This window comes from Oryzias latipes, chromosome 13 (genome assembly GCF_053564925.1).
Source record: "Oryzias latipes strain Hd-rR chromosome 13, Olatipes_Hd-rR_3.1".
In the NCBI taxonomy this organism is placed as follows: Eukaryota; Metazoa; Chordata; class Actinopteri; order Beloniformes; family Adrianichthyidae; genus Oryzias; species Oryzias latipes.
In genome coordinates, this window is record NC_136249.1 from 15,679,189 (window position 1) to 15,704,657 (window position 25,469).

At 43.7% G+C, this 25,469-nt stretch overlaps 1 protein-coding gene across 3 annotated transcripts in view; it reads left to right on the top strand.

Annotated features, from left to right (window-relative positions):
* The first annotated feature begins 1,613 nt into the window (after positions 1–1,613).
* The window catches only part of arhgef17 (Rho guanine nucleotide exchange factor (GEF) 17), a 64,229-nt gene continuing 40,373 nt past the window's right edge, over positions 1,614–25,469 (top strand). For 2 of the 3 annotated variants that reach the window (XM_011482768.4, XM_020708378.3), the window contains exon 1: positions 1,614–6,749. In XM_011482768.4, coding sequence (XP_011481070.1) covers positions 2,031–6,749 — 4,719 coding nt within the window. In that variant the 5' untranslated portion in view covers positions 1,614–2,030. The remainder of the gene's footprint in view (positions 6,750–25,469) is intronic. The other variant, XM_023961337.2, reaches the window with a different exon arrangement.

A 25,469-nucleotide genomic window follows, 5' to 3' on the forward strand; every position in this document is an offset into this window, starting at 1 on the left:
TTAAGGGGTTTTCATTTATATGACAATCAAGTTAGTTGGGCATTCAATGTATTTATTTTGAAAACAAAAATATAAGTGCTAGTTTTAGATTTTAACAGGATTCACTAAGATGGGCCAACTTGTACTAAGATGGTTTTCTCATTTTGTTCACATTTTGTTCTAAACTGAATCATTTCCACTATAAACTATAGTTTTTTGTCTCTGTAATAAAAGAAAAACTACTATTAGATTAATAAACACTCCAAAAATACAAACCATTTGCTTCACGTTAGCAAAAGAAATGTTCTTATTATTGGGCTGTATAATATTCCAACAATTATCTCTTTTGATTATTTTCCCCCTATTAAATGCTTGTATGGAACTTCTTGCTTCTAGATTTCTATATATATATATTTTTATAAGATCCAGACCTCTCTGGCTGCAACATGAAAAGAAAAACACTTAAAAAAGGCTTTTCTGTTGGTTTAGCGCCACAGCAGTTTCTAACTCTCCTTGCTTTGCCCCCCCTCGTTATTCCTGGGCAATGACTAAAGAGATATTTGGTTATGTGGTTCAGGACTCAATCAGGACCAAATAAAGTGGACTCGGTCTGGACTAAAATGGTTTTCCCAGTCTGAATACACCCTTATACTCGTTTGGGACATTTTATGAAGATCACTTAAAAGTTTGCTTTCCCCATATTTTACAAAAATGTGAAAATTCCCAAAATGTTCACTTTGCCACTACATGATTGCCAAGCCGTAGGCTCTCTGGGCATCCCATAACAGTTTTATAACTTCCTTTGGATATGCCTGGACAAATGTGTTTTGGTTTCATTGCTGGATTTTATTTTATTTTCAGCTCCATAGGTCCCTCATTCCAGGACTGCTGCAGGACAGAATGACTTGCTGCATTAACAGATAATTTTACTACTTTCTAGTTTTTTTCTTCTTAAAAGATTTGTTTTCTTTTGCTAATTTTACAGGAGATTATAGGATTTTATATTGTAAAGCTTTATAAAACACTGATTGTTGTATGAATGCATAAAATTGCATTTATTTTCTTTCTGTTCTTGTAGGAAACTGCAATATTTTGGAAGTCCCTCTTCATTTTTAACTAGAAGAAGAGGAGTCCCAGTCTGATGTTTTACGTTGAGGAGGAGGTGGTGTTACAGAGGATGAAATGGTTAATCTACTGCAGGTTCACTGCTGCTCCGTCTTCCACCTGTGACCTGACATTGCGGTGTTTAGCGGATAGAGGGCGCTGCGGAGCCCACCCTCTTTGAACCGATGGGCGCCACTGCTGTGCGCGACTTCAAGCTTTCATCTGAAATGTTACTACCTATTAAAGGATTTAAAAAAATTGTAAAAGAAAAAGTGATGTGAAAACAAAAGTTAAGCTTTTTATAAACTATTTTTTTTTTAAATTTTTAATGGGAAAAAGCTTACATTACGCAGAATCATTCTGCAGATCTTCCATCCAGAACGTGAAAAAAAGTATTTCCTCTTAATACCCGAGGGGGTTATGACAGCCCCCGTGCCCCTCACCCTGGTCCCGCCCACCCCCTGCCCCATCCAAAGCATTTACATGCAAAAAACACAACATAAGTCTCGGAAAATCCTGAAAGCAGGAGATCCACCGACGGTTTGTCCTGAGGATGGGCCCGGCGCGCGCGCCGACGGGCTGCACTGAAAGCTGAGGCGCTCCGGGAGCCGCGGAGGACAAAAAGCTCTCGTTTTTGTTTTTTTCTGGGGAGGAGGGCTTTTTTTCTTTTTCTGCACGGAGGAGGTTTCGGGATTCAGCTGCAAACATGTAAGTTGTGAGGAAAGAGGAAGTTCTGCGCTGCTTTCCGCGTGCGCCTCACCTGAGCTCGAGGCTCTGAACTCTCATCACGCTGTTAACTTCCAAACAAAAGGAAACAAACTAAAGTCAAAGTTGGTGCAGCTGGAGGCTCATTACGGGAGGGGGGGGGGGGGCATGGAGCTCGGCTCCAAAAGGTGCTGCTGTTCGTGGAGATGAAATGCGCGCGTGAACAAAGGGGGACATGAACAATGGCAGAAAGAGGGAGGAAGAACACGCTCGTGTACCGCAGCGTCTCCTTCAGAAAGTTGGGGTCGGTGGGGGCCGGCAGGAGCGAGGAGCAGCACAAATCAGAGGCAGCTGGGGCGGCCCTCCCCGCTGAGCGCTCGGACGCAGCAGGAGGGACGCGGACTGCGTCAAGAAAAGTTTCCAAACTCACAAGCAGCGCCGGCCTCCCCACCGCAGAGCAGAAAAGAGCCCCCTCCGCCCTCCCCACCTCCATTTCTCCATCCTTCCGCCAGCTCACGGAGAGGTTCAGCAGCGCGAGGACGCCGGGAGCAGCGCTCGGCGGGCGGAGTCGAAGCTCCAGGAGGAAAAGTTTTGCCGAGGAGGAGAACAATCTGCAGGACAGCGACTCCACCACCGCCGCAGAGTCTTCTTCGGAAGCCAAAGCAAAGCTCCTCTCCAGCACCGACTCTCTGTCCGGTTCGGACTCGGAGAGGAAAACCGAGAGAGGAGTTCTGACGCGTCTCCCAGCCGAAAGCAGAAGCTCTCCAGGGAAAAGGGACTATTCTCAGGTCAACGTGCGCTGCTCTGAGCCCAGGAAGGCTGCAAGCGAGGAAGAGGAGGATGGTGGCAGCAGAGGAGTTTCTCCACCCTGCAAAACCCACAGAAGGTATCTGTCTGCCCACCACAAAGACTTCAGCCCCCCACACCCAGAAACATGGCCCAGCGTCACCAGAATAAGACAACTTTTCGATGAGAAGGAAAGCAGATGTTTGCAGAACCTGAAAGCGGCCGACAGAGGACTCCTGCTGGAGCTCAGCTGTCCTCCTCCTCAGACACGGAGCAGAGAAAGCCTCCCTGCAAAAGAAACCTTCTGCCGTGACCGCATCTCCAAAGGTCATGTCTCAAAGAAACCAGAAGCAGACGTAGGGCCCAAAGGAGATCCTTGTCAAAACTGTTGTGGTCACTACTGTGGGATTAAGAGGACTGGTAGTCCGGAGGTGGAGCACAAGACCCCCAAATGGACGGGATCGACATCTGACCCCGGCCCTGACCTTCAACCCGGTGCTGCTTCATCTTTCAGCCGCTCAGAAACCTCCTCCTGCTCCTCCTCTATCCAGCAGCCTACACAGAGGGGGAGAAGGGATAGACAGGGGGTCGGGCTGCCCAGGGATAGTTTACATTCTTCACATAGCTCCTCCAGAGAACCAGCCCCCACCTTCTCCTCCTCTGCCCCAGATAAAGCTATTACCTCCTCCTCTTCAGTTGCTCCTTCATCTGAGCTGGAAACCCCACAAACTCCTAAGTCTCTTCTTTGGAGGTTTAGCTCTGGAGACGAAGAGGAGGTTCAAAACAGGAGGCGAAGAGGAGGTGGTTGGGGTGTCCCCCCCAGCTCCTCTGCTGCTGCAGGAAGGGAAGGAGGTGCCACAGAGCGAGGGGCCAGCTTTTTGTCCCGCAGTAAAAATGACTGTTGGGCGACGAAGGGCTTTGGCAGGTCCTCAGGCAGCGAGGAGGACAGCCCCTCCACTCTAGGCTCCCACTGCCAGGAGGCGGCACGTCGCCGCTCACTGAGAAAAAAGAAAAAAGTCGCCGGGTCGGCTCCAGCCGCAGGCCGGGATGATTACAATCATGACGATGCAGAGTTAGAAGACAGCGACAGTGACTTGGCTGTGACCATGGACCCTCTTGAGAGGCAGCAGCAAAACACCGGCGGGATGGTGCAGAGGAGCCACTCTGCGCGAGAAGCCAGCGTTCGCAGCAACAGAGCCAGGGTTCAGCACTGGGAGCGCATCTCCTCACCTGTGACGTCCAGCACACTCCCAGGTGTGTCGCGTGTGGCAAAGGTCAGCATCCCCCCCTTCGCCTCTGGGGATTCACGCTGCAGCAGCAGATACTCCAGTTCTGAGACGCTGAAAGTTGAAGACCCAACCCTCTCTGCCAGCCACGCCTCCAAGGGTTTCCTCTGCTCTGGTGGGACCCAGAGCAGTCCGAGTAGAGCGGCATCTTCATCCATGCTGAGTAAAACCTACCACGGGAATTTCACCATGTATCGCTCCCCAAGCTTTGGCCACGGGGACAACTTTTCCCGCTCTCCTGTGCGCCCCAAGCTTGTGCCAACGGTGTTACCCTCACCTTCTCCAATCGATAGCGTCACATCAGGGGTCAGACGTGGTGAAAAGGTGATGTTAAGGAAAACGGGAGGTGGCATCCTAAATGAGAAGAACAAAATCCAAATTTCCACGTCTAACCCTGACATTTCCTCAGAAACAATCACCCTCCTAAACTTCCTGAAGTCGGATTTGTCAGGCCTCAGGGTGCACAGGACGAGTGTAGGAGACCGAGCTGCGGGTGTGGAGAGTTCGTCGGCGTACAAGAAGGACTCTGGGCCTCCACACAAGGCCGTTATGTCTTCCAGCCATCGGCCTTCGCTGAAGGACCTGACAGCCACACTACGGCGCGCTAAATCTTTTACCTACTCGGACAAACCCTCCATCGGGGCGAGGTGTTATTTGAAAGGTGGCGCCACAAGAAGAAGCTCCTCTGAAGAACAGCTGGACTTGGATGGAGAGGCAGGTGAGGTGATGTCAGAAAGGGAAGTGGAAAGTGATGGTGGAGACATTAGAGTTGGGCAAAGAATCAAGTCATATGGACACGATGAGGATGATGATGAAGAAGTGATGCAAACCCCAATGCAGAGGAGGTGTGCCCAGGAAGCCCGGCAGGTCATTCAGGACATCTGCCAGATGTGTACCAGGAGTGATGAAGAGGATGATGCGTTTCTAAAAAGAGCCAGTGGTTCTGTGAGGGAAACCTGCTCCCAGTTTAATGGCACCGGTCTGGAGACTGAGAAGGTGGAGAGCATCAAAGATGAAAGAAGAGCTGAAGGAGCTGAGTTTGAGGAGGCAGCAGGCAAAGATAAACATGAGCAGGAGACGGGGGAGAGGAGTGGACAGAGAGTGCAGCTGGAGAAGCTGCTCAGCACGGGCTCAGAGGGCTGGGAGAAGCCAGAGGGACGGCACAGAGCACTACAAGGAGATCTTCTCAAGGGGGACTCGGAGGAAAACATGCTGTATGAAGGTTCAGTGGATGAACGTTCAGGCCATGAGTCCAGTTTGACCGACGAGGGGATTGTGACCGAGCCGGAGATGGGTCCCAGTGACCTCTTGGAGAGGTCGCTCCCAGCAGGACTAAATTTGGGGTCACGAATGGCAAGAGAGGAGCTGAGGCAGCCTGTGGATGCGTGGAAGCATTTGGGTCTCTGTGACTCTGAAGAAAAGAGGATGGAGAGCAGCTCGGGTGGTCCAAACCGCCTGAGTGAGGTCAGGATTTCTTGTCTTCCTGATCTCACGGCGAGTCTGAGCGCCGATGCTAGTGAGGGGGTCCACGTTAACCCTGCTGCGTCACAGGGATCAGGAGGAGGCGGCTTTGAAGCTCCTGCAACCCCAGGTGCTGTCCGACGGAGGCGCAAGTTCTCTCCTTCAAACGGCAACAACACAGGCTCTGATTCCAATTGCGGCAGTCATGCAGAGTCAGCAGCAGCTGTAGGAAACGGGGAGTCAACTGTCTACCGTTCCCTCAGCGATCCCATGCCTCAGCGGCGCTGCTCTGCTGCAGGAGACGGAAACAAAAACTATTCTTCTGTGGACAGCAACTTTCTAGGGTCGCTGTCTGTGAAGGGAGCAGGTGGAGGCCCTTCGGAGGCCTCTGATGCAGCCGCAGTGACCGAATACAAGGGAAGTGTCGCCAGTGACCTGTCAGTTTGCAGCGACGGCGGTCTCCAGGACGACAGTGTCCGCGATTACAGTGGTGTGATCAAGAACATTGTTTCTGAGCCTGGCGCGATGGACAATCTGGTGGTTGACGATCACAGCAATGGCAAAGCCCCCAAAAAAAAGTCTTTCAGTGACCCCAGTCGTCGTAGTGACGCCCTTTTACTTTCCCAGAATGACCCCCAGCTCAGGGGTCAGGCGGGCGGCGCTCAGCCAATAAGCGAGCTGGAGCAGTCTGGTCAGATTCCGCCCTCCAGCAGTGAGCCAATCCTGAGCGAGCAAAGAGGGGATCTGTGGGAACCAAAAGTCCAGCCTGCACGGGTCAAGGTCACCCGGTCCCAGTCAGAGAGCTGCCCCAAGTCTAACAATGACGACGAAGAGGATGGTGACATGATAGACCAAGACGGAGAAGAAGAGGTGCAGAAATTTAACTTCAACCTCAAGCTTGCTGAAGTCTTGTCTCCTAGATTGATCCGCAGGCCCACCAGAAAACGTCCAAACAGGCTGTTTGTGCCCCAAGAGGACCCGTTTGAGCCCCTGGAGCTGGGTCCAGACGGCCAACAGGTCAGTCCCAACGAGCTCGCCTCTTCTCCACCACTGACGACCAACTCCAAGACAGCGCTGAAGCATGTCCGGCACACTAGTGAACCTGCAACTTTCATCCCCATATCCCCTGCTCCTCATCTGCAGCCTCTCAAGGAAGCAGAGAGCATCACTGTTGGACCTCCTGCAGACCCTGAGGTGACATCCAAACCTGCAGGTGAAGAAGCTCCCTCATTGGAAGATGTGACACAAAAATATATCCTTGAACTGAACGCCTCTGAAAGAGACACAGGGGCAAAGGAGGTCTCTCAAGGTTCAGCATCAAGTTTGGAGGCGCCTGGAGAAACCGGCATCGGTGGACTGGTAGAAGCTGCACCCCAGAAGAAGGACAACGCTTCAGTTTCTGCACCACAGAGGACCAAACCCCGAGTGGTGAGTCCGATTCACTTTCTCTTGTCCTCTGTTTGCTGCTGCTGCCTTGTGTTACGCCGCATGACATCTTTCCAAATTCAATGGTCGGCTGTTGTCCAGATGAAACCGCATGACCGCTGTCTACACAGACAGTCCCACTCCAATCATCTTTTGATTTGTTTCAAAGCGTTTCCAGTGGTCTTTTAATTATTATTATGCTGTGTTTAGACAAAATAAAAAAAATGTGTTGTTTTTTAGGACATAATTTCTGCAGAGTGGCAGTAGCTCATTAGAAATTCACCTCTGCGTTTTTGGTGTGACCACTGGCATGGAGCATCCCCGCCCCCATTTCCCTCCCCGTTGCTGAGCAGGTAGCTTGTGGCCCAACCAGTCACAAATGAGCTCTTTTTTTTATCTGCTCCTGATTCACCACTATAAAGAAATACTCAGAAATGCTATTTTAAGCTAAATTTTCTTTATTTATGTCCATCATCAGAAAAGAAATCCACAAGAACATGTTAAAGATATGATTTTCATCAGAGGGGAACTTTAGAATGAAAACAGCATCTTGTGTCGTCAGCACTGCTCTGATTCTGGATCAGCTAGTTTATCCAGAGCTTCACCAGAGCAGCCATTAAAGACTGAGCCATGTTAAATAAACATCTGTGGATGTTAATAATTTGATCAAACAAAAGTCACACAATTGGCACACAAAGGAAAAGTCCAAAGCTCTGTGCCTGCCTTCATTTATCTACCTCGCCTTGTCTGGGCCAAAGTCATCCAGAGAGGATGCACTGAGCATCCAGACACAGACGCTTACCTGTAAACTTCTAGAGTAACCACCGTTGGTTATTGGTCAGGTTAAAAAATACTTATTTTAGCTCCTGGAGATGTGTGACCTACAGAAAAATCTCATCCTCTCTGTTGTGGACAAACAGGCTTTGATCTCACTGCTTTTGCTGTTTGTGCACACGGCTCTCTAAAAGCCAACTTTTGGCGTTCTGTCAAGCTGCCTGATTGTTTTGCTAAAGTATAATTTTCATCCATTATCCCAGAATTCATTAAATGCTGTCCCTGGTTGCCATGGTGACAGAAGCAGGAGCTGGCAAGCAAGTCTAACAAAGCAGGAAATGGGTTTAGAGAAATGGGAAGTTGTTGTGGTCTCTGACGGGCTTGATGACTTCCAGCGCTACATGTGCGTGCGCACATCGTTGTGTTGACTTGTCTGAGTTTGTGTGGAGCGTGTCAATGCCACAGACTGATGGACCTCTGGAATGTAACAACGTTGTTTGGATGGGAGAAAAAGATGTATTTTAAAATTTTTTTTTTTTTTTTTGCTTTATCTTAATATAAGCTCACGTCACACTTTCAGTTCTTCAGGTTTGGAGTCTTTTCTGACCTGCAAGATGATTGGCTCACACCGCTGCATCTCTACATTGGTCATTTTTCTTGCACATTCCTCCTCATGTTATCTTTTGCTTCCCTCTCCTCGCTGTGGAACATTGCGGAGCAGTGAGGTCATGATGCTTTTCTTGGTGTCGGGCTGAGCCAAACGTTAGAAGGATGGAGGAGGAGAAAGAAACCAAAACAGGGGATGGAGCTGGAAGAAAACTCACTGGTGGTTGAAAACGATTCTTCTCGTAAAGTTTGGTTCTACTTAAAATAAAATAACACGTCTATATTATAAATCATTTGATAAGTTTTCATTCTGTACATCATCCATCACTCTGTTGTGAGATGTGGTTTGTTCACATCTACAGCTCTGCCATTGCTTTTCTGCCTCCTTATGATGGATTGTTTGCTCTTTAACTGCTTATGCGCCCCCCCTTTACCCCCCACCATGGTTGGGCCCTTTTCACTTCAGCAGGCAGTGGGAATGTGGCCCGTCTTCCCCTCTCCCGTCGTTGCATAACAGCCCTCAACCTCCCAGAAAGCCGACCATTGATGGTTTGCATCTGTCATGCATCGCTGGCTTCATGCTAACATGCCACTGTTTTTTGTTTGTTTTTCATGTTTCCCATCATTCTCTTATAATTTTGAATACTTCTAATTCAAACACTTGCAGTGTCTAAAATGTGCAAAAATGAACTTTTCTCTTTGGTTCAAGCATGGCTGTTTGTTGAGTTTTGTCTTTCAGAGATAAAGGAGGTAAATAGCTTGGAGGAAGAGCAGTTAAGTGCAGAGTCTGTGGTTTTGGCTCCCCACTTGAAGGATTAGCTCTTAAAACAATGTTTACAGATCCAGATTATGGGGTTGACTTGGTTTGATCAGGTAACTTAACACTTAGCTTGGTTATTTTCCTTCAGAACTTTGTTGCAATATCTCCATTCTTCCTAAATGTAGAAAGAACCAAAGCATTTCGATTCATTACATTTACAGTGATATCAGAGTCGACGCGGTTGGAGCTCAACAATGGAAGACCTGCAGCAACAGATGGAAGCACAGCAGATACAGAGCCAGCTCTCTGTTTTCAGTTTCTATCCACTTCACAACTTTTCAAACTTTTACTCCGCTTCTGATAAACAACCACACTTATACAGCATTGTGAGCTCAACAGTGGTTTCAGCTCCTTGTAGTTTTTAGGTTTATTGCCTTAGTCCCAACTGCCCTTACAGGTTGATATGGGCTGTCTGCGGGTGAAAAAGGGTCAAACCTGTAAAGGGGCACTCGGGTGGCTGGTTCAGTGCAAATGAATGACTCTTTCCTAATAAGACGTGATTTGTTTTTTTTGTTTTTTTAGTAGAATATTGTCATGTGGGCCGGTTTTCTCTTCCTTCCTGCAAACCTTGAAGCAGAAATCAAGTTTCTTTAGTTGGTATCAAGCCTTCAGCCTGTGACTCTCTAGTAAGAGAACAATCACATCAGCATGTGGGAAACATTAGAATGTTTATGATGATGATAAAACCCTCCCACCACAGTCCTATAAATTACCGTTATCAGGGTCTTCTGTGTCCAAGTTGTGGGACTTTTACCAAGCAAAAAGGAAAGAGGCCAACCAAAGAGCAACTTTCCCTCTTAGACAGACTTAAAAGTTGAGTCAAAGGGCACATTGCATGCAACAAGAGGATTTTTTGTAGGTCAACAGTGCTGTTTTTTCTTTGACCTGCAAAGGTCAGCGGAGGTTTACTGAGGTCCACAGAGCCAGGGAGGCTCAGAGGAGAGAATCTAGACTCGGCTTTGCAAAGGCTGCAGATGATGGGGAATAGGTGGGATGAATCGGAAGATAAAAGACCTCCTAGCAACCCTCTGAGCTGTCTATACGACACACAGGGAACCTCTGAACCCCGTTCTTCAAAAGGGAATTGTAGAGAACCGCAGTGTGGATGTGTTTTCTCTTTTACTGTTAAAAGTATGTATGAAGAAGCGGATCAACCCTCTTTTAGGGTGTCTTTGTAGATTGTTCATTTTCTGGTGTCAATTTTTTCCTGCCTGTGTACGTCTTATGAGGAGGGACTGAAGGCAAATGGAGCATTGTGGGAAATCACACCTGAACAGAAAACATTTCTATTTAAAGTGGTAGCTGAACTTATAAGTCAATGAGTTTGGCTCCTGGAGGAGGGGTTTGTCCTGCTAACCCCATGTTGAGTAGTTCTTCTAACTCTCTTTGCTCGTCCCAACATTAAACAATCATGCCCATGTCCTCTTCTTCCTCACTGAGTTCTTGTAAAATGCATGTTTTGTGTCATTAATGATGTTAGGTTTTTGTATTTACACAATTAAGCTTGAGGGTGAGATCCACGGTGACGACGACCGTCCTTTGGGTATGTCCCCTTAAAAATAAAACAAATTACATAAAGTTTTACTTTGAAAGTACAATGGAAGTTTTTATTTTGAAAACCCAACCCCTTTTCCCAATTCTCCGGCTTTTTGCTGCAACATTGAGAGAAAATGACTTGAAATGGATCTCTTGCGTAAAGCTCGTGTTGTGGTGTGAAGAGACTGATTTCAGATGTGGACATGACGGAGCTGATGGAAACATTCCAACTAGGCCTGCACAATATACCGCAAATTTATCGTTATCGCAATATCCAGCTCTGCAATAGGCATATTGCAAAAGACTGCGAATATCGCAATAAATCGTAAACCCAAAATGTGTTAAAACAATCTTATGGCAGCTTGACGCTTTTAACAAATCAAATAAATCCCTTTATGCTTTGACCAATCAGATGGACGCCTTCCCATTGTTTACCAATCAGATGGAGGCCTATTATGTTAGATGTTTGTCACCTATGTCAATAAGTGTCATTGGAGTATAATTTCAAACTGTTTCTAATGAAATGGGAAGGAGGTTTTTGGCATTTTTCTATTTTTTTATATACCGCAAATTATATCGTTATCGCAATATTAATCTCTAATATCGCATATCGCAAGTTTTCCTCATATCGTGCAGCCCTAATTCCAACTGAGTAATGAACATTCTATTTTTTTGTGTCAACACACTGTCAACACACACAATGTAGACGCATCGCAAACGGACCAGTGGAAATCCGCCTTTATATGGAAAACATAATGTATCGCGAAGCTATTAATGCAATAAAAAATAGGAAATTTAAAATCCACATTTGATATTTGATAACTATTTGGTATCTGGCCAAGCGTTTTAATTTTTATTCGGTTTAATTTTTATTCGGCTTTGGACACAAATTTTAATGTTGATGCTTCCTTACTGTGGACAAACGTCTTCTTCTAAAAAAAAAATAAAACCTTTAGAAAGTCAACAGTTGTGAATTGTGTCTCTAAAGAAATCCCAAGATGAGGAGGTTCCATCTGTTTTCTCACAGAGAAGAGAAAAAAAAGACTGTGGGAAACGTCCCTGTCCTTGGTGACGATGGGGCTTTGAAATCATGCAGCTTGTCCTTTTTTAAGTTTAGGTCCTTGATTTTTCATTTGTTTGTTTATTTTTTTTTAGATTTACTGTTAGTCATAAGAGAAACATTGATGTATTTCAGGACAGTAAACAGGAGGTCTCTCCGGGTTCTTGCTATGATCCTCTTTTCCTTTTTCCCCGTCTCTCCTCTCTTCGGTTGGTGTGGATCCACCCAGTGTAATTACAGAGCAGTTTGCTTATGCAAGAAAAGCCTCCCCTGAAACAGCACTTTTGAAAAGCCGTTTCAGCTCTTTCTGTTGTGCACCCGAGCAGATTTTGAGAGCGACTCTGTGTGGGTCTGATATAAATAATTACAGTTTATTCTGACAGTTCTTTGAAAGTGAGTTGACCTTGTTACACATATACGCTGTGGTAGATCGTTGGTGTTCCTCCGACATTTCAATTGGTTTCTACCTCTTGCATTTGTGTTCAAAATATGGAGAGAATCCAATGATTTATCTCTTTCACAGGTTTCTTTCTGATGTTTTCCCTCCCATCAAGGTCGATGCTGCACCAAGGCCTCCCATCTGTTCATCCAAACAAATGCACGCCATCCAAACTGTTTTCTGTTCATGCTACAAAAACACTCCTGGACTTATTGATTAATTTTACGTCTATTCACTGAACAGATGTACCACTTTGTGAATGAAAGAAACCCCACAATGATTATTGAAATAACCAAAACTAGAAAAGGAAATAAAAAAATAAAACTGAGAATAACAATCAGAAATTGCTTTTTGTTTAACAGAATCCTCTTGAAAACCAGACCTGTACAAAAATAACTTTACATTTTGTAGCACAGCCTTTTGAAATGATCCCATTCTGGGACTGTTGGGGTATTCCTGTCTCAGCACGTCGCTGGTCCTTTAGATCAGGACTCATTGAAGACCATTACTCTTTAAAGAGTAATGGCCGCTTAGGTAAAGGTCAAAAGTTCTTACCCCAGTGGTAGATTTTCTTTAAATAAGTTTAAAAAAAAAAATCTGCCAATAGGGTTTAAAATGTGGTCTTACCAAAATTCTAGTCACTACGACATGTTTTCTCAAATTTGATTATATTGCTATTGAAATACTTTCTCGATAAGATTCTTTTCTTACAAGACAGAAAAAATGACTTTTTTTCTTGAAACAAGACCTTTTTTACTTTCTTAAGATTCAGTTCTAAGGAGTAGTTTGATGGTTTGCTTTGTAGCCACTCATAGGGATTGTGGCTGTTGGTCTTTCGGGTACATTCCTTGTTGAAGACCCCTGACTTACAACTGAAACCAAACGCGGACTCTGATCATCAGAGTCCCCTATAGAAACATTTTTTATTAGTTTGTGTATGCAATAATCTGATATATACAGTACATCAGAGCCGCCCAATCGTGGTCCACATGATCTACCACACTGCCTGTTCTCCAGCTATTCCTCCACTTCTACCTGCGGATTACCTGGATGAGGTATTTTCTGTCAATCAGAATGAGGAGACACTTGAGTCAGCTAGTCGCCAGAAAGCAGCAGGGATGCTACAATTCTTGGTTTAAAACTGAACCATATGTTACACCAATGAACAAATAGTAGGGGAAGTGAATTGCTGTATCCCTACAGCATTCCAGTATGTTTATGCCAAAATGTATTGCATTTAAGGATTAATCATGTTTTGTTCTAATACATCATATCAGGCTTAGTATAAGCCAACTGAAAGGTTTTACTTTATTCTTATTAACAAATTAAACAAAGATTTTTCTGAATTTTTGTTTTGTAACTTGACCCAGTGATCAAGTTTTGAACTGGACTGTGTAGAAAGTGTACAATTTTTGTCCCTAAAAGCAGTGCAGAAACAACTGGACTAGGGTTGTGCCGATGGACGATATCATCGTCCATCGTGATGGGTGACTGACATCCCGATGGAGAGACCACCATCGTGATGCCACGCCCCCGCCACGTTGCGCGTCGACACCATAAGCCGCTGTTACATGTACAAAATATCTTGATGGGATCAATGGTCGGATTAGAATCCAACCGTGTACATGGGCCCAGAAAAATGTTTTCAGAATATAAAAACGTTCACTAAGGTCACACTTTCCGTCGGAATAAATCATTCGCACATGCGCAGTAGGGTTTGAAAACCGGAAGGATATAAATTCCGCCGAGCGGCTTTTTTTTCAAACTTTATTGAATGTAACACTTCAATACAAAACAATGTTAAACAGCGCCGAGCGGCTATATACATTGACATGTCAGCTCGGTAAAATACGAGATGATCTTCTAAACGTGCTTTTAATAATGTTACGGTTATTATGAAACACCTGTTCGCTCATCATTTGAATTTTAATCCGTGTGGTCAGTGCTTTTTCTTAACGAAGCCAGGATTAGCAGTATGCTAACACGGGCTAACAACATTAGCTTTGGGTGGTGCTGCTTGCTGGCTGCACGTAAACATGTAAGAATAACATCAGCCTTTATTTAGCCGGGACACGACTGGAAACACAAATCCGCGTGATTGTTTGAATGTTTTCTAAGTTTTCTGCTTTGAAGCTCAAACCGCTGTGTGTGCTGACGATCCGAGCTGTGCTGTGACACACACTTTTAGACCCGGTTCTGAGTTCGGTAGCTTGTACCCCTAGAGCTGTGGGACGGATCGCAGTCTTAAATCTCCCACACATAGCGCTCATGTAACAAAGCACCCCCCCCCCCTTCCCCTCAAACACAAACCTGTAAGTCCGCGCTCCGCCGGTCCACTTCACTAGTGAAGTGCGGGAGCGGACTACTTCTTTTCTATTTTGTTTGTTACTTTTTTTGTTAAAGTCACTTCCCTCAGTTTATACTGGATCATCGCGGATTAGTCATTAGTTGGGAAATAAAATGAAAAAAGCAAAAAAACGAATAGCAGTTATAAAAGAACGAAAAATGTAAAAATGCCCCCCAACCCCCCCTCCCCCCCGACGATGTCATCGTCCATCCCGATGGTTGACAGCAAACATCGTCAACGGCCAATTTAAGGGACATCGCCCAACCCTAAACTGGACCAGGATTTGGCAGCCCTGACCCACAATGTCTGATTGTCATTTGCTGATTTGTAGTAAAAGCTTTTTATTTTCAGTTTTAAGTTGTTTTGGTCTTGTTTTTTTCTTTACTAACAATTTTTTTTAACCTGCAGCTAAAGTTTGCATCAAAGTAGAAACGCACCAAAGATAAATTCCAAATTTTTCTTTAAACGTAGAAAATCCTCTTAAGATCAAGCTGTTTGTGTAAATGCAGAAGAATACACCATAAAACACCAGCCAAGAGTTGTTAGAAAAAAAAGTGCCGCTGGATCGACGGGGTTGATTTTGCAGTAAAAGTCAAGTTACACCTCCCGTGTTATTGACTCTGCAAACGTATGAGGCGTTATTGACTGTTGATTACAGATAACAGCTGTCTGTATCTTCACAAACATGCACTCAACTCGGCGTTGGGACATTTCTCTGTGGTAGTTTGTGGTTGTAGACCTGCTGCCTGCCTCACTTTCACACAATGGAACATCTGTGCCACTTCTCCACGAATATTGGATAGCATTGTTCATAGTGTGGTCAGATACGGGGCTGCATAAATGCCCCGTACTGCGAGTCCAGGCCTTGGTTCAGAGCGTGGGCTGATTTGGCCTTTCAGCATTCTTCTTTGTCCACCACAGGAACATGGCAGTAGAAGCAGTCTTCCTCCTCTCTCTGACTCTGTCCTCATCATCAGTTCGCCCGTCTTATGGCATCAGTCCGTCGGTTTGGATCATGCTCCAGCTGCCGGTTTAGAAACGCTGTTGAACACAGGAATGTAAGATGCTGGAAAAGTCACAGCGCTGCACTCGAGTGGCTGCTGGGATCTCGGTTAAAAGCTCAGGGCGAGGATGAAGATGACTGGAAGACAAAGACAGAAGCAGTTAAGGCCCAGGAGGCCTCACAGGCGAGTGGAGCTCTTCTTTGTCATTTAAGGACGTTTTGCTCAAAACTACGGTGGCTGAGTCTTTGTTTTGCTGTTCGGATTTTGGCTGGATGTACCATTGTAGTAAAGTGAAATCTTTGTTAGTCTTTTGAGCAACAAATATTTTCTGGTGGTGACGTCCCTGCATCATTGCGGGTTCATCTTTGCCCGGCTTGTGATGTTAGAACATCATCTGCTGCATTTGGAAATCATTGCTGGTGTCTTGTTCACAGTTTCCTGTGTTCAGACAAAGAGGCATCCATGACTAAAGGACTCTGGCTTTGGACACTGTTTTGTAAAAGCCTTAGTCCTTATGGGTGGATACAGGCTGTCTTGAGGCAAAAATGGTCAAATCTGTACTGAGGCCTGCAGGAAAAATAATAGTTGTCGACCACTCGGTGAGCCCATAGAGCAAAAATGTTCATGTACACTTTTTTCCCACGGGCATGCTGCGGGTGACCGGTCATAGTTGACATTTATCCAACATGTAGGGGTGAGCAAGGGTGACGTAGGTGAGATCCATGCGTGACGTACAAATATTTCAAAAGCCTGTTAGTGCTGGTCACGTGAAAAGTGTGCGCTCTTTGCGTGCAGTGTGCATGTTAGAAATAAGGAAATTAGTCTATTGGAGTGTAGTTTGTGTGGACATTCTAAGGGCACTTGAATATCACGTGAACACCCCGTGCGTGGAGTAAGGAACAATACTCGCACCCCAACCAACAGCAAGTGTGGTGGAAGTAAAGCTGTGATGGTGTGGGATTTTTGATCACCGCGGTGATGAAGCAGCAGGAGTCCTGGTTAACCCCCCTGCCACCGCCGAACACAAAATCCCCCAGCGGCCCGCATCGCAAATGAATACAATTCATAGCTACAACGCGTTATTTTTTATTAAAAAATAACAGTAACAACTAACTACTATCTAAGTAATAAACCAACTATATAGGTGTTGTAGAATGTGTATGTGTCTCAGCGCGCTGCTTGTGTAAGTGAGAGCGCACGTACAAGTGTTGGGGGGTGCGCGTTCATGTTTGGTGTTACGGAGTGAAGGTGAACAGTAAAAAAGGTTTTCCTCAGAAGAACGGTGATTGATTCTTTATTAAACCGCTCTGGAGTAGAGCTGTGGTTCGGGATTTTGTTCACAGCGGTGATGAAGCTGCAAGAGTTGCGGTGTCTGACTCTTGCTTACATCTTCCATTCCTATCCATTTCTGATTTGGTTTCTCAGTTCTCCTCGTTGTCATCGTCGTCGCCGTCGTCGATCTATAAAGCACCATCCACCACCAGCCAAGTAGGCTCAAAGTGCTGGATGGAGAGCAAAATCAACAACAAATAAAGCATAAAACCAAATTTAGCATTGTAGAGACATTCATAGAACAAAAAGCATGAAAGGAATGAAAAAGGGAATAAAACCAGGGCTAGGCTGATGCTAAAACACTAAAATGGAGGACTGTGAGCATTTAAATGAATGTTAGCAGGTTTTTGGTCTTTTCTCCATGACCTGTCACAAAATGGGATATGATTCTTTGGTTTGTAAGAGTAAATAGAAAGTCGTGTGAGCTTCAGTGCCTTAAACAGCTGAGGATCCTTCACATTTGCTGTGTTACTTTAAAATTGACCTCTGCTGTTGCTGTGTGCATCAATGGATCGTGGTGTTGCTATTTTCTGTCCACTGAGGGAGGCAGACGGAGAACCTGATATTTTTCAGACATTTACTTCCTTGTTAGGAGTTCAGAGGCAAGACCAACATTTTCACAGGCTGGCTCTTGTTTCTACTGCTGTCAGTTTGTTTGTGGACTACCATATTAAAGCCATGAGATCAACAAATTCTCTGTCCAATCCATTTTTTTTCTCTCCAGAACAATCCCACTGTGCTCCTGCTTTCTGCATGAAACTTCCTCCCTCTTGATAGTAGCTCCTGAAGAGCCGCTCTAAGAAAAATAGTGCGTTTGGTGTTTTTAACATGTTCTTGTAGCATTTTTCTCATGGTGGAGGACACATTTAAAGAAAATAAAGATTAAAGCTGTATTTGAGTATGTCTTTGTTCAAATCTTGACAGATCAGAAGCAGATTTGAAAAAGAGCTTATTTGTAACGCAGCAACTGAAATGGGCTGGCCAAGGTCTCACTGCTCTGCTCCATTTTCATGCATTCACATGCAAACAAATAGATTCATGTACATCTGAGCTTACATCCGGCTCAAAGTGTACAGCTGGATAGCTCCACTATTGCTCACTGTTTCTGTTTCTCCGTTTAATGTTTGCTTGTGGTTGTGAGGGGCTGTAAGCCAGCAGAAGAGAGTATAAATAAAGGGATCATGGGATGTCCGCGGAGGGGGTACTTACGTGCCAACAGTCACAATTTCCATTGAATTTCTGCTGCACAAAATGTCCTAGAAAACAACACAGGTTTTTAAAAATTTGCCTAAAAACAACATCATCGTGATTAAAAGATCACTGGAAATACTTTACAGCAGATAAAAAATATAGGTGGAGTGGGGCTTTAAAGCTGCGGTTAACCACAGTTTAAAAACTTGGAACAATGAAGAAATGTCATGAAAATCCACTGAGTCATAGTTATTTGTGTGTTCTCATTTTCGTTCGTCCTGATCTAATGAGTCCTCCCTGTCTGTCACTCTCATCCATCAAATTTGGAATTGATCCAGAAATAACAGCAGTCACTGTCATGGCGATGATGATAGTTAATGATAATGACCGCCATTTATCCTGCTGGAAGGACGGGTGTGTGTTCCTGCCCGGAGATATGTTTGAAGGACTCACACAAAGCTCCATCACCCAGCGGCTGCAGAGGCTCAATGGCTGCTTTCTCCTCAAACAATGCCGTCCTTCTTCGCTCCTCAATGGCCTTCTTATTTCCCAGAGAGACTCAATGTTTCAAATATTTTATTCAACAATTTGCATTTTGGTATTGACATTCAGAAATGTTTTTGTGAGGGGAAGAGACATTATCCGAGGTTTGCTCCTGATTTTACTAAAATTTTACTTGGTGCGGATAAATGCTGCTCAGAGTTGAAATTCAGGTCATTGGCTCCTCCACATCACAATCAGCCAAAGGTATTGTGTTTTTAAGAAAGAAAATGTCTGGAAGCAAAGAGCGGAAAAGTGTGTGGACGCTTTATGACAGTATATGACAACGACAAATCTTGACTTGTGAAAATAGGCAGATTTTTTCTGAAGAGTGGTTTTGGAGCATGCTCAGTAAGACTTACTTACTGCTTAGCAATGAACAGTAAGCAAAAATAGGAACAAACATACTTCTCAAAACAAGCAGAAAAAATAGACAAGATTTTTTTATTTGTTGTAGGTGGAAAAAAAATCTAATGGAACTAGTAGAATTAGTCTTGGTAAGATTTCTTGTGATGTCCTGCTCTTTTAGTATTAAATGAAGTCTTCATTAGCAAAAATTAGCAAAAAACGCTCATAATTTGGTATTTTTCTCTATTAATAATGAATATCATCAAAAAAATAAGCATTAGTGCTCCAAAAAATGGGTATTATATCTTGAAAGTAGTTATTATATACTTTTCCCCCAACTATCTTCCATTTTAAGTTTCTAGCATATAATCATCTTAAAATAAGACTAGAATTAAATATTTTAAGGTAAATTTGTCGTAAAAATTATTGTAAATTTAGAGTCATATCAAACTTAAGTTTCCCTGAATCAACGAAATCGGTTTCTTTAAAAGCAAAATCACTGTTTAAAAATGAAGCTTCTCCTTAAAATAATTGTGTAAAGTAAACTTATTTCATTTGAGATTTGGTTCAAATAAGATGATTTCAAGATCAAATGACACAAGATATTTAAGATTAAATGTCTTAAAAAAGTGGTAATTGAAAAGTAACTAGTATTGTCTTAAAGCATGTCTGATCCTACGGTCACTCCAGGCGTATGACGTAGATTCAAGCATGCGCTGGATGTGGGTTCTTGAATGCGCGTTCAGTATATGGTGTTCACACAGATCTGTTGCTACACCATACTAGCGCATGTACCCACAGTTTGAAGAGGCTAAAATGTCAAAGTGGTGCAAATCTTGTGAATTTTGCTCCAGGTGTTTCCTTTCACAGCTAGACTTCGATTTATGAAAGACTTGGTGCGGCAGAATTCTGGCCGAACACAAAAAGCTTGTACTGATTTGTCTTTCCTGATCAGTTTTTAAACATGTTTTGAAAAGAACGCTACCCATACATCACCACCAACGCCGAGTCCCTGATTGGTTCTCTGTAAATGTACGTTTAAACGTATTAAAAGTCGTCGCTTGAACGCGCATTGCTGTAGCCAGTGGGAATGTAGCACGATCCAGTATTTAAACTACAAGCTAGACAAACGTACTTGGTGAAATTCAGTGTTTTTGCAGTATAGGTTTTGTTTTATGGAACTAGACTCAAAGTTTAGCATCAAAACTTGCTGCAGAGTGACCTGCGTCTGGAACAAACCCCTAATGCTTACTTGGGGAACTGACCTGGCTCCAGGCACCTTTGTTGCTATTTGATTCAAATGCATCGTCAAAGAAACCCTAAATACATAAATAAACTACAATTAAATAAATGATACGCGGATTGTTGATTCAGAGGCTCAAAACAGGGTCCAGTTTGACCCACCTTTTCAGGACTGCTGGGGGGGGGGGGTTAAGTTTGGCTCGGCACAAAGTCTTGCTGTTTCTCTAACAGCTCTAAGCGCCTCTGGTCTCTGTAAATAGAAAGATGAATAATTTTGATTCTGCTCTCAGTATTTGGTGACATAAATTGCACCAAAGTGATGTTTCCACATGGAACACCTACACGCAGCAGCGTCTCTGCACTATTATGTCTTTAAATCCAGTCTGTGATCTCCATGGCAGCCTGACACTTTTTTTTCATAAAGCAAAGCTGTCTTCAGCAAAGTATTTTATATTTGAAAAACATGTGGTATTGGCTTTTAATTTGAAAAATGTGTGCAGAGGTGAAAACCAACATGGATCCTGCCTTTTAAGGAGCTTTTTCTTCTGTGTAGTCCTTCTTGCAGGAACCATAATTGTCTTCACTGAGAGGGCAGGGCAGGAAGTGGGTTTTGGGGAGGTATTTTTTAAAGCATTCAACACAAACACACTGGGACACACTAACACACACAGACCCACAACCTATTCAAATCTTTGAAGTAAGACAGAGAAAAGTCAGGGAAACTCGTATCTTTAGGGAGCAGAGTTACAGTTTTTGTTTTTGGTTTGGAAAACGTTGTCCGCTTTATGAGTGTTGTCCATCGCCGTGGCGGCTGTGTGTATGTCGTGGTAGGAACGTAGGTGGATGAGGGGTTTTTGTATTGCTTTTCAAAAAAAAAATAGAAGAGAGGAGGATTTCTGGCACAATAAATTGAACTCTTCGGGAACTTGGGTTCTAGTACTTTTTAGTCTGGTACATTTATCTTCTAAGATGATTGTTTGTCTGACTTGGCTCCTGTCTGACCCTGTCCTGGTCTGTTTCTTTGTGCCTGTCTTACCTCTCTCTTGTCTATTTTTATCTCTTCTCCCACTGCGCTCACATCTGGATCTTATTGACAAAGCGAACAGACCTTCAGTTAGAAACTGGACTGTGTGTGTGTGTGTGTGTGTGTGTGACATGAACGTTCTGTCTGGCAGATGTAAATGTAACCTAGTCTGATTAAAAGAGGATTTTTGCGACGCCACACATGGATCAAAACACATGGAACAAATGCTGATGACATGCAGTTGTTTGATTTCCTATGTTCTCAAACCTGTTCTGATCAGCTATTTTTGGGATTTTCTCCTGCTGGTTCTTACATTTCTTCACCTTTTTTTTTTTTTGTTGTCGCAGCATTTCCAGTGCTAAAGCTTGTTGGCTATGAAGTGCAAATTACATCATAAAATCACTTAATGGAAAAACAAATTAAAGATCAAAAGAACAAAGTTCCAGAAACAAAACACAGTTCCCCCCCAAATAGGAAACATTTTGGAAAACAAAGATAATTTCCAAAAATCAAAATGAAGTGAAACAAAATAAGAAACTGGAAAAGGTAGATATAATGGGAAATCACTGGATGGATTCAACAGGAAGTTATTTGGCGTGGAGTTATTTTCCAACAGAAGATATTTCTTTAACCATCTGACCACAGCCACTGCAAAAGTTCAGTGATTGATCAATCTACCAGAGTTCAGGTAAAACATCCTTCAGCTTTCCCTCTTCTTCAAAACTTAAACATCATCATCTAATCAGTGATGTCCCATAATACCTGCCTTTTCCGGTTTTTATTTAATTTCATCTTTTAGCAGTTCATTTTGATTTCTGTAAGTTGCTTTCGATTTTATGAAACTTTTTTTTTAATGTTTTGGTCTTTGGATTTAGTTTTGATCTCTAAAAGTAATGGTTTTTTTTATTATTGTTTTAATTTTTTAATTGTGATTTTTGTTTTTAATGTTTTTGCATTGAGTTAGTAATTGATGTGATTTGGACTTCAGGGACACCGTACAAAAGAAATTACAGTTTTTGTTGACAGGTTTTCTATTTAGCATCACCGCTGCGGTGCACACTAAAGAGGCACTTCTAGCTCTGGAATACCCTTTCATTCCTCATAAAGACACATTTCTCTGTCATTGGAAAGCCCAAAACACTTCAGCATTTGAAGAAGCGAGACCTGATGGAAGGAGGTCACGCTTTGACGGCAGATTAAATAAGCGATTAGGCAGGTTGTTTATGTTTAAGTGGACTGAGAGCTTCGGGCCACACAGTGAGACTCAGGGCGGACTGTCCTGCCCACCCCAAAAAGGGATAGCCTAAGGAAAAGAAAGTGAATTCGTTCTTTAAATGATCATATATATTCATCTATCTACAAAACAAACAACAATAAAAATTCTGCCTTCTTCAGAGTTCACCCTGAACTATTTTAATAACTTGGTTTTTATGAGGGGAAGGCCACAGACTGAAGTTTTCCTTTGTCAGTCCTTGCAGTCCCGTCGTATTTCACATGTTCACCCCGTCTAGTAGACTCTCATAAACCTGTCAACCAGCTGACATGCTGTGCTCTGACGGACCGCCTTCATCGCTGTTGTCTGAGAGCCGCGGCCTTCAGGCTCTTAAAGCCAGCGTCCCTCCGCCGCGCCGCAGCTGAGGGGCTTTAAACCAAATAAAGTTAATGACAAGGTGAAGGACAGCCCCCATCTGCCTAATTGTAGGCTTTACTTCTGGCAAAGGAAAAGTAGGTTATGTCTAGTGGAGGGGCGGGGCAGAGGCTGATGAACAGCATTTTATTTTTAATTTTTGGGTGTCATTGTAGACAATAAACATGGACACGTTGCAGGCGTTTGCTAAAAGCGTCGGTATATGACCTAAAATGGACAGAATAAATCTGAGAGCAGCAGGATTAACCATAAATATCTCATTTTAACTCCTTTCAGTCTCTGGTTCTCTTTTCCCTGCAGCTCACTGCTGTTTATGACCCACAGCGTCACACGTTGGTTTGGATTCATTTTGGTTACGGGGTTCTGCAGAAACTCCAGTGGGGAGCTTGTGTTTGGGTTGGACCTGAGTGTGTGTGTGTGTGTGTGTGTGTGCGCGCATGTGTGCGTGTCGCTGCTCTATTATTAGAAATAGGGATAGTGCAGGCCTGGGAATATTGTCCTTTTTGGAAAAACCAACTTTATTTTTTCATGTTTTTCCTTCATTCCGTCTTTTCTGCATCAGCTGATGGGAGGGAAAGAAAAAAGGATGAAGAAAAAGATCTCAGTACATGAGAAGATCAAAGTAAACAAGTTTTAGTTTACTTAGTTTTAAATTTGTCTTTGTTTTCTTCTGCTTCTCCTCTGGTTAGATATAACTTCTGAAAATCATTTTGCTTTTATTCCTGTTTTTACTCTCATCGGAGCCTCGGAGCTGCTAGATTTTCTCGTCAGGTTTGATAGTTGTGTGAGTGTGCTGCTGCTGTGTGATGTTTGGAGACTTTGCTTCAGTGTTCATTGACTGTGATGGCTTTTGTTGTTGAGTGAAACCACTGGGGGGCCACAATCCAGTCCTTGTCATGTCCAAATTCCAGGTTAATGCAGAGATTTTTGTGTGGAGGAGCATCGGACGTAAAACCAAAGACAAATCAATCCGTTAAACCAAGGACCGGTGACGTTGACCTGCCGACTTCTACTGGATGCTGGACGACTGTCTGTGGTTCTTCAGCAGAGAAAGAAAAGGAAAGGCAGGAGTCAAGTTGAAAGAGGAACTTATAGAGGAGACTTTGACAGAAAAACTAGAGAGTTGGTCGACATGTTTAGGTGATCTCCTGAATGTTCAATGGACCAGATGGAAAAGTAGCTAGTAGTAGTCTAATTTTGAATGTTGTCACCGGTTTTGCCCTCCAGGAGGGATGTGAGGTAGAGGAGAAGGAGATGGATGAGGAGATCCAGGGTATCTCTAGAGGGGGAATGAAATTTGCTAAATAAATGGAAATGTCAGTGATGAAGACACTTACACAGAAAATAGAAGATTGTTTTAGATGGAGGGTAGAGAATCCTTTCAAGTTAACATCAGTTTCTAGAGATATTCAATTCAATTCAATTCAATTTTATTTGTATAGCCCAAAATCACAACAACAGTCGTCTCGATGGGCTTCGAAGTAAAACATGAAATCAAAAGGATCACGAATACAAAGAGTTCAATAGAAAAATACTAAAATGAACTAACAAACTGACTAAGCTATACTGGCATCCCTGCCCTTAGACCCCCCTTCGCGGTAAGGAAAAACTCCCAAAAAAACCGGATTCCGGAAAAAACGAAGAAACCTCAGGGGTGCCCACATGAAGGAGGGATCCTCCCCCAGGACGGACAGGCGATTTACCAGAAATCTTAGAGAAGAATTAACTTATCTAAATCTACAACTACATATATAAAAGTCCAGCAGACGAGCTTCATCCAGCCGTGGTTATCGGGACAGTCAAAGGCGCGAGTCGAGCCGGAGACAGGAACCACAGCCAGGTGTAGGAGCAGGAGCAGAGACGAGGTACTCGGTCAGGTACAGAGCAGAGACGAGCCAGAGATGAGCCAGAGGCAGGATCCACAGCCAGGTGTAGGAGCAGGAGCAAAGGCGAGGTAAACGGTCAGGAACTGGAGCACGGATGAGCCAACTGGAGTCTGGAAGCACTCCCACTCCCCAGGAGGGGAGAGGAAAAGAGGGACAATACATGAATCGCACTGCACCAAACAGAGGCATGGAGAACTAAATGATAAATTATGATCAAAAATAGAGGAGAGGAAGGGTAGAAGTAAAAAAGGAAAGAGGACAGAACCCCAGTGTACCATAGTTACCCCAGCTTCAACTTCTAGCAGCCTTTTAAAAGAAATAGTTATTATTAAGTTTAATTTAAACAAACTAACATTAAGTTAAATAATCTCTGAATACTAACTAGTCTGACAATAAGCCTGTCCAAAGAGGAATGTTTTCAGTCTAACTTTGAATGTAGAAACTGAGTCGGCCTCTCTTACATGAGCTGGGAGTTTATTCCATAAGACAGGGGCTTGGTGGCTAAACGCTCTACCTCCAACCGTACTTTTACCAATTCTAGGAACCACAAGCAGTCCTGCATTTTGCGAGCGAAGTATTCTGATTGGTTGGTAAGGGACTATGAGGTCCTTAATATAGGACGGGGCCATTCCATGTAAGGCCTTATAGGTTAACAGGATAGATATAAACATTCCTGCTTTGTTCCCACAGCCACGTAGACGCTTCATGCTGCAGTTAACGTGTTTTTGCCGTGTTACCTGTCAGTTCACCTTTTTCAACATGAACTGCCTCCTACACTGTTTTTGCATGCCGCCTGCAGAGCATCCATCAGCAGTAAAGTAGAAGCAAAAACTCCAAATTAATTTTGAGAAAAGCTTGGAAAGGTGTAGACCACAGAGAAGTTAAAACAACTTCAAACCTGGTAGAATGCTGTATCTTGTATGAAG